The 21,229-nt window shown below is 27.5% G+C and overlaps 1 protein-coding gene and 3 non-coding genes across 4 annotated transcripts in view; 2 read left to right on the top strand and 2 right to left on the bottom strand.

Moving 5' to 3' along the window:
- The window catches only part of LOC132929067 (alpha-mannosidase 2), a 135,559-nt gene that overhangs the window by 84,534 nt on the left and 29,796 nt on the right, over positions 1-21,229 (top strand). Inside the window, exon 3 of the mRNA XM_060994127.1 lies at positions 4,417-4,589. Within this exon, the coding sequence (XP_060850110.1) occupies positions 4,417-4,589 (173 nt within the window). The remainder of the gene's footprint in view (positions 1-4,416; positions 4,590-21,229) is intronic.
- Positions 1,663-1,744, top strand: Trnas-uga (transfer RNA serine (anticodon UGA)). The gene has a single exon. It is a non-coding gene; the product is annotated as a tRNA-Ser (tRNA).
- Positions 7,492-7,564, bottom strand: Trnav-uac (transfer RNA valine (anticodon UAC)). Its single transcript has one exon. It is a non-coding gene; the product is annotated as a tRNA-Val (tRNA).
- Positions 9,235-9,307, bottom strand: Trnav-uac (transfer RNA valine (anticodon UAC)). The gene has a single exon. It is a non-coding gene; the product is annotated as a tRNA-Val (tRNA).

The following is a 21,229-nucleotide window of genomic DNA, read 5'->3' on the forward strand; positions in this document are numbered from 1 at the left end:
CAATCGGGTAATATGTATATTATTGGTTGATTTAAAATTATGTATTTTTGTCGTAAGTTCACATGCAGTATTTCAAATGGTTAAAAAATATCATAAAAGTCATGATTATACATAAGTTATGAGTAACATACTATTATTGTACGATTTGTACATTTATGTATAAATTATTAATGTTTCTCTCTTTCTTTGTCTTCTATATACTCTAAAATTACTGGACCATTTCAATGAAATGTATATATATCAAAAAATTCCTCGACAAGGGTTACAAGCTTATTATTTCAACCCTTAGGTCGCTAAAATCGAATATATTTTTAATTGAAATTAAATAGAGTTATACGACATTGGTTACGGATAAATAAATTCTCGTAATTATTATGATTGGATTTAATTGTCTGTGTTATATTTTATATTGTCTTTAAAGTTAATAGCTATTTTATATAAATGTAAAATTAAAAACAGCTCTTGTATATAAGTGTAATATATGGTTAAGGTATATAAAAAAAAAAAAATACTCAACCGATTTTGACAAAAAATTAATTGAAAATATCTTAAAAGCACATTCATAAACCATAAATGTATGTACCTACATTGCGTCGATAATTAAAATTTAAAAACATTTTTTACAGTGTGATACAAAACAGAAATGGTGGGTAGATAGATTATAATGGATAATCCACGGCTGATACGGATATTTTTGGTAGGATTTTATCCAAATGACACATAAGCAAATAAATCAATTTGATCAATTGAAACTAAATTTTAGACACATATTATTTTGGATCCTAAATATAGGTCGTAAGAGTATTAGAACCAACAGCCACGGATAACAGCGTATATCTTTTTTATGTATTTATAAAAAATTAAAAAAGACAAAGTGTAAGGCTGAAGTTTATAGTTAAAAAAAACACAAATTTTGACGATTCAATAAAGGTTTAGCTAGACTTGCTATTAATCATATTAAAATCATAATCTCGAATTCTTCGTTTATTTCGTTTATTTTATCTTAAAAGTTTTGTTACTTAAGAATTTTTCAAGCAGAATTTAGTCAGTAGGTATAACAACAAAACTATGAAATACCAAGCGATTTATAGTCATTAGGTACTTGGAACTAGGGAGTCGTTTTTAAATTATATAAATATATAATATTATAATTTAAATAACTATGCATGGGAAAATATACCTTATTGAAACTTAAAATATTTTATAACTGTCCTATAATATTCTTTAAACAATAATGAAGAATTATAATATGCAGAGTATGCAGACCTATATATATGGCTTATAAAGACGACAGTATAAGCTTATATAGGTAGTAGGTACTAATTATATTCCCTTTCCTGGAATTAATTTTATAAAAAAAATTAAAATCTATTTCACTCATATTTTTTTTTAGATCCCAAGTATTATGTCATATTTGAATCTGAAATTGAAGCACTAACAGTGCTAATTGATTATAAATCATACTTTGATAGTCTAGTACATAACGAATTTCAAATAAATTCATAAAAATGTTACAATATAACATTATATTTTAGTATTTGACAGTATAATATGTAGGTGTATTTTGAATAAAGTTAGTTTTCAACATAAAACATCAAATTTAATTTTTTATGGTACACTTCCCGATAATAATTACGATCGATTTTGAAGGTATCATCATCCGCTGCGGTGTCCGAGTGGTTAAGGAGTTGGACTTGAAATCCAATGGGCTCTGCCCGCACAGGTTCGAACCCTGTCCACAGCGAAGTGGTTTCCGACAAATTTTTGCAGTTTTTACAATATTTTTTTTTTTTTTTTGATATTCAGTATTTTATTTTCAAATACAATTTCGTTAATTGTTTATATAATAGTACGATTTGTATAATACCTTTACTTAAATTTATAATATATAAATATTATTTCAGTAGTTTATGTATACAATATTGTGTTGTTTCAAAATTATATTTAATAAAAAAAATTAGATTTTATAGTGGATAAATAAGTGGGAAAGTAGTTATTTACTATGTTTTGCAAGTTATAATAATTATACATAAAAAATATAACATATTACAATAATTCTTTTATGCAAACATGCTATCTGAAACTATGTATCTGAACTATTACCATTATAAAAATAATTATCATAGTGTGCCACAAAGTTCACGTACACCTGCGGCTTCAACTTCATCTCAAGTTCAGTATCATTCAAATATTTTAATGAATATTACACAAAGGAAATAACTCATTTAATTAATTATTATTATTTGAAATTAACTCGTTGGATTTTCACTTGTTTTTATAATGAATATTTATAAAAAAAGTTTTTAATTTTATTTTGAGTTTTTGTTAAAAGATAGGTATTAAATTTTCTCTGGTTTTTTTTTTATTTTAAATTGATAATGATTCGACCCGAATCTTTTGATTTAACTTATTTTATTTAAATTTAAAAGCGATAACCCCCCTTCCCCAGAAGGAAATATTTTCATTTCCCACAATATTATGATATCTATAGTGATCAGAAGGACATAATAATATTATACTAAATATTCTAGATTTTCAATTATCATGTTATAGTTCTAAACGTCGTGCTTCTAACTGTGCTTATTGTATAATTATTAATTTATGTAGGTATTATAAGTATACTTACTGCAGTGATGTGTGTACAACAACCATTATTGTATATGTTAGAATAATAAAGTAATATTATATAATATAATAATAAATGTAGGTACATTATATATAGTTATAACAATAATATAATATCGTCTCGGAAACAACGAGCCGCACAATATTATAATCGACACATATAAAAACGGGCTGCTATCATAGGCGCAAATAGGGGGGGGGCGCTTAGGGGGTATTAGCGCCCCCAATTTTAAAAGTAGCACCCTCAAATATTTTTTTTATACTATTACAATCATTAACTATTCAACGCTATTCCCGGAAAATGAAGAGATTAAGCACCCTCAGTTTTTTATTGAAATTGCGCCTATGGCTGCTATTGTATTTACTTCGAATCTATATATTTACTTGAAAATATAAGCACACTTGCGATCTTAGGTTATATCCGTTCATAAATTCGAGCAGAGAGTGCGATATATATAATATATTCCAAGTACCTATAGTGAAAGAAAATATTGGTAGGCAGAGCATTAAAATTTTGCGTCGCTATATATAGTGGCGTGTGATAGAATAAATAATAAATTGTATATTATATTATTATTATGTATATAAATGCGCACCGATTATTTGCGATCTGAATCCACTTGTTTGCATTGATTAATATAACGCGCCGAGCCGCCTGCAACTCGTTTATCGCGGGGCCTTATAATCCTTACGACGATTCGCTCGCCATGATGGTTTCAGTTAATTGAATAATAACATCCCTTGATATTATGCAGTGTATGCCGCGGCGGAGTGGTTGCTCGGCGGACTGTGCAATCATTTGATTATGTATGTAAATCTAATTGCGCTCATTTTATATTATTATATACACGATATAGTACCTATATAGCTATATATATATATATACCTGCAGCGGTTTTTGTGCGCACGCAAAACGAGTTATTATTATATTATAGAATATATTATTTGCAATTTTTTTTTACTCTGTTTCTCGAGACTCTTAATGCCGGTTTCGAGATTCGATTATTATATTTGTTTAATGTTTGAACAGCAAAATAATGTGCGCTTTTAGCGAGACTCCAAAAAACTCCAAAAAAGAACATTCTCTAAAACATACAAAATAAACATAAACGCTAACACACAAACACGAAATGAACATTATGATATTAAATATTCATTGTAAAATGCATTTGAATTGACTGAAAATGTATGGTGGTATATATATAATATATTGTATTTATATAATTATTTATATCTTATTCTATAACATTATTATTGTTCGTAAGCATTTTGAACACTGCATGCACCACGATGTCGTTGTTGTTATATTCGTTAATATCCAAAGTGTTATACTGTTAAAATAAATTCATAAAGGTTTACTAGATAGGAGTTGAACTTGAGATTTTTTTTAAGCGTGTTTATGTATATTATAGTTAGACCGACGGCGCGATGAATGAAAGGAAAAAATATAACTTGCGCTCAAAGCGATTTGTGTGTTCTCGGATGATAAGAGCTTTTTCATAGATTTAAGGAGTCAGAGTTTTTGACACACAAAGAGCCCGAAGAAAATAATAATATTTTCTATGCAAATGTTATACATCGGTTTCTCTTTTTCACAAGCACTCTTACACAGACACACACGACCATCTCTCTTGCAAGACACATCGTATTTTTCATCCGTTTTTATTAAATATTATATTATATTATTACAATTTTTTTTTTATTATTATTATTGTTGTTGTTTAGTATGATAATAATAATAATAATAATATGAATTATATGAATTATAATTTCGTTTCCGTTTTTTTTCAGATTATCGTAGTGCCCCATTCGCACAACGACCCGGGATGGCTGAGAACGTTCGAGGGCTACTATCATTTGCAGACAAGCAAAGTGCTGAACTACATGGTGGAAAAAATGACAGTATTAAAAAACATGACGTTCGTTTGGTCTGAGATATCGTTTTTGGCACTGTGGTGGGAAAGGTAATGCTTATGTCATTCATAATACTCCCTATTATAGTCCCCACGCGAACATATATATGTACGTACCTACGTTGCATCAGCTATATATATTCGTCTAAAGCAATTACTCTTATTATGTGTGTGTACACCCCATCCCATTACTTATATGCGTCTCGTCCGGTTCTCCGACACAAAACTATACATTTGTCTCTGGACATTTCGAGTATCGTTGAAGTTTCAGTGCTTAGGCGAATGGCGAGGGACCCTCTTCGTCGTGCCAGCACCGCGCGCCACTATACCTATATACATATATATATATATATATAGGTAAAAGGTATAGCAGTTAATCACCGAAAGTTTTCACAATACTGTTATTTATTAACCTGACCGGTATTTCGGTATTTGCGCGTATTATATATATATATACACACTAATACACTATATACAGTGTGATCCATGTAACCAGGCAATGGAAAACATTTTGGCGTAACCTATACATCACGGAAACTATGCACCGTATATATATATATATATTATATATTAATTTAATAACAAACATCACTGGATAATAATTATCAGTGATTATCGTAGAACATGTAAAATAATGTATATTCTTATTAAACGTTAAATATAAAAAATTTAAAAATTCTTTTTATATTTCCGAGCATCCGCCATCAGTTTAAAAATAGGTACGATTCAAAAAACTTATAAAATAAGGAATTTTCTGTAAAAAGCCTCAACAATTTTTCGCTAAGAAATCGAAGATTGATGATAGATGGAGTTTATATGTATATATATAATTGAAAAATCCAAACAAATTTGTACCATGTACAAGTTTGTCGGTTTTATATACCTACCTAATAGGTTTCATAATAATTTATGATACTTTTTGACCAATTTCCTAACTGTTCCGTTTCTGTTTATCGATGTATGGTGTACCTATGTATATGTCCTGAACTTATGACCTTAACCGCGGTAATGATGACTGTTAAATATCCTCATAGCTTATAAGTTATATTAATTAGTTAATATTAGTTATATTAATACGATTTTTCATATTATTCATTTCTGGGTTTGTTACTGTAAGTCTGTAACTATATTATTATTTATTTTTGGACCAAAAATTGAATCATTTTATGTTCAGTCGTTTATGCAGTGCCGTAGTATATACATTAGGATTTATTACACTAAAATATGAAATAATGTTTCAAATTTAGCTCTATAAAAAAGTAATTAATATCAAATTTCTATGATGTACAATATTTTAAGTTTTTAATAATTGTTATACCGTTATAACTTATAAATAGTGCAGGAATAACATTAAAGGCTTAACTGCTTAAGTAATAAAAATCGAATTTTTCATAAAAAATAAATTAAATTATACAATATTAATTATTACCATTATAGTACCTGAAATATGTACCCTCTTCCTATACATATTATAATGTATTTTTAGTTATCATTTATACGTTTTCCTAGGTACCCGATTTATTTTAAATAAATTTAGCAGATTACCACGGTGTTATGAGAAAAAATTTCATCATACTATCCACATGAATAATTTAGTATATTTAACCAACCAGAAAATTGGTAGAAATGCTATAGCTATATATTCGTTTTAAAATATGTTTTACATAAAAAAATGTGTTTTTTTTAACGCAACTAACCCATATTATTTAGGTAGATGCACTGTGAAAGAAAATGTTTATATTATATATAATAATACATCCACATGACCATATAATTAATGTATAAATAACCACCACCGTTGTTATGTAGGCATATTATAACGACGTTGCTTATTATTATATATTCAGTATTGTAATATCTAAATAATATAAATAATATTATATGTGTTTTTTACTGTTCATATAGGTACCTACTTGTCGTTGTTTCTGATCTTACGAAAGGAATTTTGTCATATACATTTTTAAGTTCTTTAATATTAATAATATCTTTATTTATATCTTTATTTTCCTTTATAGGAAGAAATAAAATTAAAAAAAAAAATTTTAAATATAGGTAGCTTAAAGTTAATCTAAATATTTCGAAAATGCGTACGATCATCATTATTATTTATTAGATCTAACCCTGAAGGGCAATAACATCTAAATTCCTACACCATCATCACCACGGTGTGTCGACGTGTCGTACTACACGACTCATAATATTTTTCTTTTGGTTTGGCCATTATTAAAATATTATTATATACATATTCGATGGCTCCATCATGCGTTTTATAATAACATAACGTTATTTATTTACAAACGCGATGAGATTTTTTTTTCCGTCTCACACCCGTTCGATTCTGCACTTTATGCCGTTCGGTTTTATTTTACGAGCGCATAAAAACGAGTTAGTTTTTGAATCGTTCGATTATAAATATTGAACTTTCGTTCTGAATTGTCGTTTATGTGGTCATAATACACGTGCGTTATTTTGACGACGTGTAATATAAAAATTTAAAATTCTTAGAGGGTGGATCTTGCACAGCATATTCCATGATCATGGGATATAAGCTCGTGATGTCGTGTGCAATCGTCGTGCAGTATAACGTTATCTGAAAGCAATTTATCTCAATTTATTATCAAGTCATTGAAAAAAAAAACCAATTATCGGCGGAACGTTTTTGTCGGATTTTCTCGTGAACAGATCGCGAAATTACTTTTTTGTTCCAAAGCTAGGTGCAAAATGTTAATTTACATAAAATTATGTTCCTATGTAATTAATTATTGCATTTATTATATTATTTCTTTACGTATTAGCATTATGATAATCATATAAATAAAAGAAACTAAAAAATGTACCTATAAAAATAATTTTTTTCTATTCTTATGGATGAAAAAATAAATAAAAGTATTATGAATTGCTAATTAAATTTGTAAGAGCAACGTGAGAATAATAAAAATAAGCAAAAATTATGTGATTCCGGCCAGGATCGAACTGGCGACCTTCTGCGTGTAAAGCAGATGTGATAACCACTACACCACGGAACCCGCTTGTGAGCTGATACGTTTATACATTATTTAAGACGAATGTTTCACTAAAACTTTTATTTACATTTATTACATTTTGAATGAATTACATTTTTTCGGTAAGTACAGTTTACACTTTTTACCAGCCATCAGTAGGAGAGGGTTTTCTATCCCATCTATTAGCTTATTTTTAATGTGTACCTACTTATATTATGTCTCTCCTCCTTGGAAATTTCTGTGTTAACCAATTATAGCAATTATTATTGCTTTGTTTAGCATTTATTCTAGATCTAGAAGCCTTAGAACTTAAATGATAGGTAGTATGGATAATACCTATATACAATATAGTGACACACATACACACATATTATATATATACTATATACTTCCTATTTTATTAAAATTGGCCAAATAGTCATATACCTAATCATCTTGTAATTGCTTTAATAGGTAGGTAATGCTTGCTCAAAACTTATATGAAAAAATCTATAAGTATATAATGTATCATTATGTAGATAGGTACGTATTTACACTACTTTCGGACAATATATTATTTTGTATTTCAATTAACTACAGTAAACCAAATCAATTTAACTCTCAAATAATTACAGTTAACTCTACAATAGTAAAATAAGTACCTTATAGTGTTTTTATCTAGCGAATTGTGGTTCTATAAAAAATAACAATATACATGATAAACAAGTTCTTGCTACTTGCATATAATTTATAAACCATTGAGTACTTTGTTCCATTCAGAATTCAATATTTTTTATAATACTTTTAGCAAATTCAGTTAATTGCTTAGACCTATGGGCTATGGCATATCTATTATAAATTTCAATCAAACAAGGGAAAAAACATTTCCTTTGAACAATTTATACCTACATCTATTATATATAATATTATCTAATATATTATTAATCTTTTTCTATCAACCATTTTAGGCCAGGAAAGTGTTTGAAGTAGTTTGAACATTTAATCATAAATTAGATGGTAGATACCTACATAGAAACAGGACATTCTAAGTAATAATATATATTTACTAATTTACTCATTTATGTTGGTAATTGATAAAGTACTGAGAAATAAAATTATATTATGTCTTGAACAAATTTCAAAACTTTAATAGTCATGTTAATGAAAATATTGAAGACTGAGAAGTGAGAAGACATTTAATCTTGGTAGTAATTTTATTATTATTACTTTACGCAGTAGTAATATAGAAAACTTGAAAAAAAAAGAATAGTAAATAACAATTATAATTTATAATTATAAAATAATCTGATGCTTCTACTTAAAGGATCAAAATGCAGGTTTGATTAACACAACACCTGCAATATTAGTTTTATTACATTATATACAATATATATAGGTAGTATCTGCTATGTAGCTATTGCTGAGAATTCTGAGATATATCCGTTAGTTTTAGCATTAATTATAAATACTAGTAGTGAAATAAATATCAGGTACTATACTACGCCTGAAATAAATATCAGAAATGTGTGAGCTTATAAATTAAATTTTCAAATTTACAAATTTCAACTGTGGAGAAATTTTAGCAATTGCCTAAATTTTAAATTGTATCATGCGTATTATAAGTAAAAAATAAATAAAAATAGTTTTAAAAATTAAAAAATTAAGAAAGAAATAATAATAATTTTGATAAAAAAATTGATCCAGCAAAAATTAGATGATTCCGGCCAGGATCGAACTGGCGACCTTCTGCGTGTAAAGCAGATGTGATAACCGCTACACCACGGAACCACGTTGAATAAAACGGTCGAAACAATGTGTGGTAACATACAAGATTAAAATGCGTTTCTTAATATCGAGTAAATAATATTATCTTATGACTTTTATCATATTTTTTTTTATACTTAGAATTTTTAAACTTGAATGCCAAATTAATCATCTGAATTGATTGAATTTAGTATTTACTTCTCAAGTGGTGACTATACATTTTTCCTTTTATTCCGAAAGTATTTTGATCGATTGCAGGCCATTCCCTGTACTTTGTACATCGTACTAGATATCGAAATTGATATGATGGCGATAATACAAAACAAAACTAAATATTTTAATATTGACTAATTTTACTTTTACGAGTTACTTAACTGGAATAAACGGCATTGGTGAAATATGCACAATGCTAAATAATAAATCATAATAATATATAATATAGGAGTATAATAACTATAATAAGTACCTTAAGTACCTTTTATTCGCACGAAAATTCAAAAAGATATTCCACCGTCAGCAAGAAAGTTGATTTTCACAGGAAATTTGAAAATAAAATCAGAAAACGATTCCTACAAATGAAAATGGGATCGTCGGTCTCGTGTATGTACACTGAATAGGTTTATGTGTGTGCGAATTTAACATAAAGCTATACTATAGCCCTAGTACTATATGCCCATTATGCCCCACGTTTATTATAATGTGTTTTATTTGTACATAATATATCAAATATGCACTTTGTATGTATATATATTATATATTGTGTGTGTGTGCGCGAGTAAAATTTGTGTAGACCATATCGCGGGTATATACACAGTGCGGTAGATCTGACGGGGTGAAGTGTTGGCCTTTGCGGTGGCGGTGGTATACAATATATCCATAGTGCCGTCGTCGGTCAGACAAACGCCGTTTAATTGAAAAGCCGTCCGAGCAAATAAATTCGGGCGACCCCACGTATTTTAATTAAACCCGATAACGGCCCAGGATCGTCATCGTGGTCGTCGTCGAGCACCGTACTCGGCAGGGTTGGGGGCGGGATGATGCGTGTACCGATATCTGCACACTGCAGGTATATATTATTCGTATTAATATAGTACAGTACAATAATACTCAGTGATAGTCGTCGATCGACTCGATCGACGAGAAATAAAGCTATATATATATAATATACTGGATGACCGGCGACCAGTCAATAATGTTCCGAAACTGTGCAGGACAAAAATAATTATTTCATCCGCTCCTATAACGATCATGATTAACTTCTCTTATTATACTCGTATTATTGTCTTACGGACGTGAAAATATTCGTTATTATACCAACGCTTCATAAAATACGATACGTCGATATAAATGGCATAATTGTATATTATAATAATAGCTATAAGACTGCAAACATTTGACGACTCTTATGCTTAGAGACAGTTATTTGCTTATTTGGTGTAAATATGTGATGTGCAAATATGTTCTTAACGTGGTTTATAATGTCGAGAACCGAACGTTAAGATTCTTAATTTTCGTTCATATTCTCAAGCAACTATAATTAATTACCAACTGACAACTGTACAATAATTGTATACATAGGTATATACCTTGACTATCGTAATTAATGGCGAAGATGGGGCTAGGGTACAAAATAGGGATTTTAGTCAGTGTTGTTAAAATAATTTTGCTATGTGGTGGTAGGGTGGTGCGTGGCTAATTTTTTAACATACAATATTTATTATTAAAAATATTATTTTACAATTGAGTAGAATAAACATTTTTTAAATTATGGTAAATACAAACTTAATATAAGTAACACAGTGTATAAAAGTATAGTTACATATAGGTATAGTTACATTTTGAAAAAATGTATTATTGTTGATTATTTATGTTTTTTAGAAAAAAAAAATTAGAACAACATTTAATACATTATACGATATAAAAGAATCATACATAAATTGTTATCAATATTGAAAAAAGGGTCATGGGGAATCTATCCTTCGGTTAGGTTAGAGTAATAGAGTAATAATAGAGTATTCGTATATCTTGCAGTATAACTGTTAATAATGTATGTTTTGTAATTCTTATAATTTATTATCTTTTTTTAGAGAAACTTTATTAAATATTATAAAAATTTAAGAGAGGCATGCAAAATAATTTTTTTTAAATTATATAATCATTGTCCATTGTACATATTTTTCAAATTAAAACATATATACAGTCTTAATATTATAGTAGTAATGTTAGAATATAGACTATGATATTATATTGAGAAAAAAACTGTGGGTCACCTGTTAACTGCGAGTCCATCCATGTTCGTAACATATCCTTGTTAATTGTTATTGCTATCACTAATTCTATTTTTTTGTTTACCTATTTTTAACTATTTGTACGGTTCATGAAAAATAAATTCGATTCTATTATTCCCAACTATATTTTTGTTAAAAATATTTCTTTCAATTGTACAAGAACAAACTTTCGATTTATTTTATTTTGACTTTTGGTAAACGCCCAAATCCAAAATAATGTATTGTATTATGGCCCTGCCCGTCCTCAATTACGTTCAATGAATAACGAGCAATCTCCTAAACCAATTAATTCAAAATAGAGTATTAAATACAAGTTATTGAAACATTTATTTCTGATAAAATTATTTTAACTAACAATACCACGTAAGGTTTATTAATACATTGTTCTTAATCAATATAATATTGACAAATTTGGATATTAGGATAATAATAAAAATAATATAATTGCATAATGATATGTATTTAGATGTTAATTTGAATAAATATTTTGTGTTTCTTCATTGCGGTGGAATAGAAAATCGTTGATTATATATTAAAATTAAAATCACTCTGGTAATTTTATTGAATACAACAGAAAAATTAATTAATTAATATGTACAAAATAATTACAATAATAATTAATAATATTTTTTTTATAAAATGTTTTGTCAATTAACATCTAGATGCATTGCATATTTGCATATACTTATTACTTATAGTCAGTTTGACGGTCCGTTAAGGTTTGGTGTTTTAATTTATACCCTTTTATACGCTATATTACACAGACACACGGTAAGTACACATACATTTTATTGTATTTCAAATTTGATTTTAACGTCAACCATCACATTATGTACATGTAATTAAGATATTTTTTTTACCTATGATGTATGCATTGATTTAAACAATAAAAAGAACTATTTATAGCCATATATAGGTACTCGAAAGTTGAAATACACAAATACAATAAAAACTTTATTTCCTGCAAACTTTTTGTGTATGTCAAAAACTGTTACCAAAGTTATTTTCTTTTTTAACCATCATTGGGTTGTATAAATATAGTAATATTATAAGATTAATCACAAAGTTTATCATTTATAATTTTTCTTGAGTAATTCTTGCACATTCTTTATAAATAGGTAGTAAATAGTAAATACAGTGTCAATAGTTTTTATGCTCGCAGGAAAGTCCCAATATGTATTTTTTTTTTTTTTCATAAATCTGAATCTATGATTACCACCTCCGCATTCAACTCTTATTGTTTGAGATTTTTAGTGTAGAAAAAGTACGTTGTATAGATACGTTAAATCCAAATACTCATAATAATATCGTATATTATACTGTATATCCCATATATCTCATTATCTCGTAAAATATTTTACTTTAATTATATTTTGTACATATAGGAACAGAGCAACTGTATATGCTATAAAGTATGAGCAAAATGTATGGAATAATTATTCAGAAGTGAAAACTAAACATCGTTAAAAGCAATTCGTCTTCAAATAATTTAGATGGAATTATTTTTACAATTACATGCAAAATGTTACAATTTTGCGAATTTAGTCGAGGATTAGTTAATTTAACGATTTTATTGTTTGTCCATTATACACCTATGTTTTACTAGTGTCAATAAAGTTCCACGTTAAGTATTATAATTAATGTAGTCTGCAGGCTCATGACATAAAACTAATAAGTATGCGATTCCCCGTATAAATGGTAAATAATAATTTCTAGTGAAAAGTTCTAAGCTTTGATTATACGACTATTTAGTAAATATATTTACAAATTACACGGTTTTCTAATCTTTATATATAATATACTTATACATTTTAAAATGATAAGATTTAAATTTCAAAGATAAATAACATTATACATCGAAAGTACGAGCTCGATAAAATTATTCGAAGAACATTTATTTATACTACAATATATTTAAAAATAAGATCTGGGAGAATTGTTTGAGATACATTTTTTATAATTTTTAATGTGTAATTTTTTGTAATTATTTTTAGTGTTTATCCGTTGGAATTGTATTCAACGACAACGCATTTATGTACGTGTATTACTTACTCATGTACGCTGCAGCATTTATATATTATATTATATATATGATGTGAAATGAAACGGATTTAAAATATGAACCAAAGTAAAAATTACAGTTTCGTAAAGTATACCTACATTATAGCCTAATATCATCTACCTATATAATAAACAATATTATAACACATATAAAGTCAACAGTATAATTAAAATAATGTATATTTTTTACTGTATATACATGTACATACACGCGTGTTAAATATTATTATAGATATTATGTTAATTTGGAAAACACGGAATAATAGAACCCACAGTTATTGTCGGTGTGTATAAGTCTCATATAAGCTTAAAAACTTTTTAAGTATGCATTCTGCATCAAAACAAGCCCGTAAAAGTTTTACACGTTTTGAATTTCAATACTGCCGCGCAGATATATAATACCACCGTCGTTAATTCCAGTGGGTTTAAATAATTATTTCTGAGCCCCGGGTCATGTATGCTTTTGGTTTTCGACTTTCGTCGAGTGTATATATAATGATATAATGATGTAATATACACGAAACTAAAACTTTTCAATGGTCACCATTAATAATGACCTTTAAATCCTATCTGTTTGCGACTGTATATATAGATTTCAAGTTTAAACGTGAATCATATATATATTGTTATCATTTATCACATTACCGTTATATTATATGGATGCCATATTATGGACATCGTACCATGGATATTGCTTTATTAAAATACCTACTAAATTATAATAACTTTGTTTCTCCCTTGTCTCTGTTTATTTCTTTTAGGTACTATAAACTGGTCTACAATATTACCGTCTGCAGCTAAAACTTTATTATATATGTATGATAATATATTCGCTGTATAATATAATGCTACGACATGACAAAAACAAAAATTGCATATTGTCTATCATAATTTATAATAGTGTGATACATAAATGACAGTCATATATTATAAGCTCGACATTAATAATAATATATTAATATACTTATACGTATTACCTAAACTATATTCTAATCATTACTTTATTATCACTGTTGGTATGAATTATTATAATAATGATAATATAAATGCTTGTTCTAAATTAAATTTTCTTCAAACTATTATAATTGACTTTGTTATCCAATTGGTATAAGTCTTGATTTAAAACGCACCTCAAATATTAATGCATTAATTAACTACAGTAATTGCCTATATATATATATATATTAGATATAGACGTAGAACTTAAAACAAATTGTTGTATAGGATTATCAATAAAGACCAAAGACTTATTAAATCTCTAAAACGCGTGGCAGTTTATAATATGAATAAATTATTTTAAATTTAAAATAAAAAATTATATTTTTAAATATAAATACAGCTATTCTATTAATGTGACATAATAAAAATAAAATATTTAAATAGTTATAACATACTATAAATGAAAATAATGTTTTTTGCCATTCTAGGTATATAGTTCTACATCCGTTATTAGCTGTAATAAGGGCACTGTAAATTTGTAAAAAAGGAAAAACCAAAGTAATATTAAAATTTTAATTGTATAAAATGTATATATTTATATTAGTATATATAACTCACGGGCTATGGCGATTGCGTGCAGCCTTTTTATTTTATTGAAAACAAAAGATAAAAATTAAATATTTCAAAAGTTTAATTCTATCAAAGTAAATACTTAAAGTCGTAGTGGTTTCTAGTGTATGCGCAAGAGACATTGGAATACAATGGAAATTTCAACAACGACAATACTACAATATTATTGTTTTGAGAAAAGTAGGTCTATATTATATTTTTTTTCTTTTGTTTGTTCGTATACATTTTAAGAGGAGAATTGAAAACACTTTGCAGCTTTCCAAAAAAAAAAAAAAACGAAACAATCCAACAGCAGATAAAACTGTTAAGTCCGACGACAGGTACCTATATATATTTTATACAGTAAATAAGACCAGCTGTACATAGATGCAGGACCAGTGGAAAAAAAATAATACCCTTCAAATGCTTTGGTCCCGAACTCATTTGCATTTGGGTCTTGACGGAACGACACACACGCGTGGCAACGAATTGGATTTTTAAAGTTTTGGCCTTTGTCAAACGGTCGTAATAAACACAAGCTTATGGACATGAATACATAAGCAGTGGCGGTGACAGCGTGGTAAATCAATGACGTATAATACAATGAATTTTTTTTTCAAATTTTGTTTTAAAATCGTCCTCTTGTCCCGTCGGTTTTTACATTAATAATAATGCTAGAGGTAATATTACTACGCGTATAGCCATATTAATTATATGATTTATGCTATTTAGGAGTAGTGTGGAGGTAACGAGGAAGGTGCGATAATCTATGGGCTAAAAATGTTTACTGGTGCCAAAATTATTAAGGTTGATAGGTACTTTCAAATGTATTACAAAATAATTATCAAAAAAAAGGTCCAAAAATGTTTTTGACTCCGATTATGGCTATAAATTAAAATAAATTGTAAATATGTAATTATTATTTCTTAATAATTTAATCACGAACCTTAATGGAATCCCGCGGAGACGTTTAATCATTTAATATTATTATTATGCATTATCGTCATTCTGTAATATTTGTAAAGAGTAGGTATTCAGTATTATATATAACGTTATTATATTATTATTGTGATAGTCGACGGATGGTGGTATAATTGGATATAGTGCGAATTCAGCGGGTTCGAAATACAAAAATTCCCCGAATACCTATGTAACGTTTTAGTATAACACAATAACGATGCATAATATTATGTACAAACCTATACCTTTTATAATAAAATTCATACCTTTTCTAATACAATAAACAATGATAGAGTAACACCTATCGAGATAGTTGATGTTTTAGATTATTGTGTACATTGCATGTAGATTTTTTTTTTTTAATTTTATGATTGTGTTTAAACTCCTATCTAGTATAACAATATATTAATTATTCAATAACAACGATAATGACTAAAAAAAAAAAACTTTAACGAATAACCAAAAATTATAAAAAATTTCCCGTTTAGGAATGTAATTGGTCCAAACGATTAACAATTTATTTTTCAATACAATTTTGTTATATATATCATCCCAAACGTGTATAGCTTCGCCCGGGTTTACAGCGTGACGCCTAAATGTACCATTCGCCCCCTGACAATCAAGAGTCTCCGGACTGAGTAAGTTAAGTATATCGTGCAAGGTATGATCTGATGATTCTAATGTTCTGCTTTTGCATCACTGTACATCAAGAGGTTATTCGAATTATATAATTTTATACATTACAAAGATGGCAATTATTGCTATAGAATTTTTGTAAAACGTAATATTATTAAATATATACAATATATAGGTACATTTATTTATTTTAGATATACTTCCTAAGTACGTTAAGTTTATATACGTTATAACACATTTAAGATCATTAGCTTGATTCATAAAGATTATACATATGAATATTATAATATCACAGTATTCACAATTGCACAGTTATTGTAGGAAGTCAAATTTTTAATAACAATATAATTAAATAAATCAATAAGGATGTTTAAAAAACAATTAAAAACTATTCTTCCCTAATATTAAAAACTAGCTTAATTATATTTAAATACATATTGGATTCAAAAATAAAAATGTATTAGATTAAGTCGCATATACTTAATCACTAGGTATAGAATTATTAATGTAATTAATAATGATATTAATGATGTTTATTTATTTAATTTATTTTTATAGATTAATGTATAGTATTAGTCTTATACGGCTTATTTTCAAATTAATTTTTTTCCCGTGTCATTTTTTCACCTAAATTTTATTACTCCTGGTTTTTCCTAGATTTGAAATTAACACCATAACTTTTTCACGTACCCTAACGTAGCACTAATTTTAAATATTATTTTCTCGAGAACCGATTTATATAAGTGATACCTTTAAAACGAACGGTTCGGAGTGACAAACGAGTTTTTCGTTCAAACTCCTGCGGCATTAATTAAACAATGTTAAACAAATAGTTTTTCAGGACCGCTGTGGTTTTCATGTTCCCCTCGGTTCAGATTCATTGCCACACTATATAATAATATAGCTAAATTCATGAAATCAACATTGCGGTCGGTTTTCAAAAACACCTGCAGGTTGTTGACTTTGAACAGACAATATATTACAGTATTTTTTGTCGATTAATCGGATTTCAATCGAATAATAATTTAATATATTTCTCGAGAAAATACATATTGTTAAGCCGTGTGACGTGTCTGTATATTATACATAACGTTCTATACACGAATAAGTGTATTAAGTGTATTTGAAAATTGAAATATTAAGTACCTACACGTCATCTCAATGTTACTATTTATAATTTACCATTATATTTTATCGTAGGAATTAAAATAAACAATATTTATTGCCGGAGATGAATCAGATAATATGTGTTATAATTCCTGCATTGTAAACCGCATGATCATCTCACGAGAATTCAGTAATTCAGAGAGCTCAAACAATGATGATAATAATAATAATAATAATATACAATTAAGTTATATTCTATACACGCAGTTTTACCACATTAACGTGAAGAATTCCTTTGGGATATTATCTGTACATAATAATATTATTATATACACATAATATTTGATTTCAAATGTTAAACTGACTGTATGTAAATATATCATTTTATTTTTTATGAAAATTCATCGTAATCATAGACAATTTGATAACTTGATACTCGTATATCAGATTTAAACGATATTACGTACATAAACGCATAATTCGAACTTTCGACAATTCGATATAAATTGGTGCTATTTTGCTTAGGTGCAACCAGCTATAATAATGTTGTATATCATTATTATTACACGTATCAAACTTCAGTATTAATTACCTATCCAATATATCGGTCAGTACTTTTATGTATTCTTATTATATATATGTATACATATTATATGCCTTCATAGGTGAAACTACTAACCTACTAAAAGTTTAGGTTCAGATTTTCAAACGAAACCTGTAACTCGAGTATATTCAGAGTGATTTACTAAAAACAGTCATTAGGTACACTCCCAATATTTTTAAATACTTGATTTCTTTATACCATTTAAAAACTATCCTGTGGTAATATTAATGATTTTTTTTCTAAATGAAAGCCACTCGATTTTATTGACATTTTCTGAGTTATTAAACTTAAGGTACTAAGGATAATAGGTTTCGAAAATATGATACTGCAATAATACATTTGAAAATTAAAAAGTAATACTGATATCAATGTATCAACATTTTATAATTTATAAAAACTTAGATAATATTTAATCTAAGACTAAATATTCCATCTATAATTTTGTTATACCTGTATTAAGAATTATTATTCCTACTAGGTATTTGTATATTTTATTAACTCAAAAACTGTATTTTTGTTTAAATTTTAGTTAGATGTGAAATAATTTTCAAAAAAATCGTTTGATTAACAAATATCAACAATAACAATAGGTGGCCTTTACTTTTTATAAAAATCTTAAAATCATATAAAAAATCAAAATACCAATTTGAAAATATGTTCTTCAAGTGTACTTATACACTAAACTACAATAATACTTACAATAGTCAGAGTAAATGTAATATAATATATTATACCAGCTATAGTAATTGGAATAAATGCATTATTTAATGATAAAAAGGGGGATGAGCAATGAGCATGCTTGGTGAATCAGTTTGTGTATTATAATAGAAGATTCGTTACGCTCTATATTGAGAGGGTATTTTCTGTTTTCATGCGCGGAGTGAACCAAAATCAAAACTATCAGACGACAAGTTTCCTATCAATTCTCGTATTTTTATACCGATTGGACGGGGTTGCGTGGTGACGTGTAACAAATGTCCGGCGATTTGTTCCGTTCGTCAACGGGACGGTTTTTAAGTACAGGAAAAAAAAAATAATAAATCTTACCTTTTCGGTGGTGCTCAAATGAAAATATATTAATGGCATTAACGTAACGACTGCCGCGCTTCTTCTTCTCCTCGCTGCAATATGTTTTGCAACAGTGATTACTCAAAATTTAAACAAATCATCGCCGCCGGACCCGTTTCTACGGCGGTGACAAAATGATAATATTATGCTATGTTTACGGAAATGCCGGAAACTGGCAATTTTTTATTCTGTTTAAAAGAAAAAAAGTAATACCAATACTTAACAATGATGATAAAAGCTATCGTCGGATATCATAAAAATCGTACCTATTGGCTATTTAACGATTATACAAATTCAAAATTTTCGTAACACGAGTTTCTGATCATCATCGATCGGTTGCATGCCGTGATGTAATAAATAATGCGCTGGAATTTGTTATTTCGTCCGTTCGCCGAACGGTTTCTACAAATCAAAATAATGCGTTTTAATTTTACGTTAGATCCTTTAAATGAAAATATATTAATATTATGATTAACATAACACGCCGTTATGTGGTCTCATCTTTTTTAAAAATGGCGATTACTCAAGTTTTAAACAAATCGTCACTGTTCTCTGCATTTTAATAGAAATTAAACTATATTTACGTATAAATTGGTGATTTTTCATTCTCTGTGAAAAAAATATCATTATAATAATAATAATAATATCGTCGCCAGAGTTGCCTCACAATAACGCTACTGATTTTCCATCGACCATCATTAAATACAATTTAGGTACAACCAACTTATTTCTCTGGAGAAAATCCAACATTGTTCCTTATTTTTTGTTATTTTTAAATATTTTTTGGAATACTTCATCGATACATATATATCTAATTTTTGACGAGTAATTTGTATAGTTATATAAGTATAATATATATATTATATAGTTTTAATTATATTTTTTATTTAAATTATAATGTTATAATGTTTAGTTTAGCAAAATGGCACAACAGATGAGGTACCTTGCAAAATATTGATCCACTACTCCGCTCGTCTAAACTTTAAATGCATATAAATAATGTTGTAATAAATTACTTATCCGAAATTTGATTCAAAAAAATCGAAATACTCCGATTAATATTCTACTTTGGAATATACAGTTAAAATGTATATGTCATTTAAAAGAGTAAATTAATAATTATAAAAAAATGTGTGTATAATGTGTTCATTAGTGAAATAATAAGTGTCTTATATTAAAAGAATCACCCCGTAAAATATATCTATATGTACCTATATATAATTATAATACAGGAATAAATACATACGAGTATGCGTGTCAACGGCCCCAGTTTGTTAATAGTATGTGTTGTTTGGTTAGGTGTTAAGTGTTTAAATTTCGTATATCCTATAATAATAATAATATTTATATATGATGTAGGTATATAATTGGTGTTTATAATATGGTTAGGTACCTATACAACAAATGAACGAAGAGAATGCGGCCAAACGCATATAAGTAGTAATCCTCATCTTATATAACCTAATTGTAGCTCATTGTCTTTTTTCCACTTTTTAAACATGGATGAAATAACCAAAATAACTCCAGAGTCAGTATATTATTGTATATATACATGTGGCTAATATTTTTCTATTATTATGACATAACTCTAGATCTACTGTTATAAAAAAAAAAAATTACACAGAATGCATTTCATACATTTTATGTTGAAATTGTAGACAAGTTGTCATATTC

Source organism: Rhopalosiphum padi, chromosome 1 (genome assembly GCF_020882245.1).
Source record: "Rhopalosiphum padi isolate XX-2018 chromosome 1, ASM2088224v1, whole genome shotgun sequence".
Lineage (NCBI taxonomy): Eukaryota > Metazoa > Arthropoda > Insecta > Hemiptera > Aphididae > Rhopalosiphum > Rhopalosiphum padi.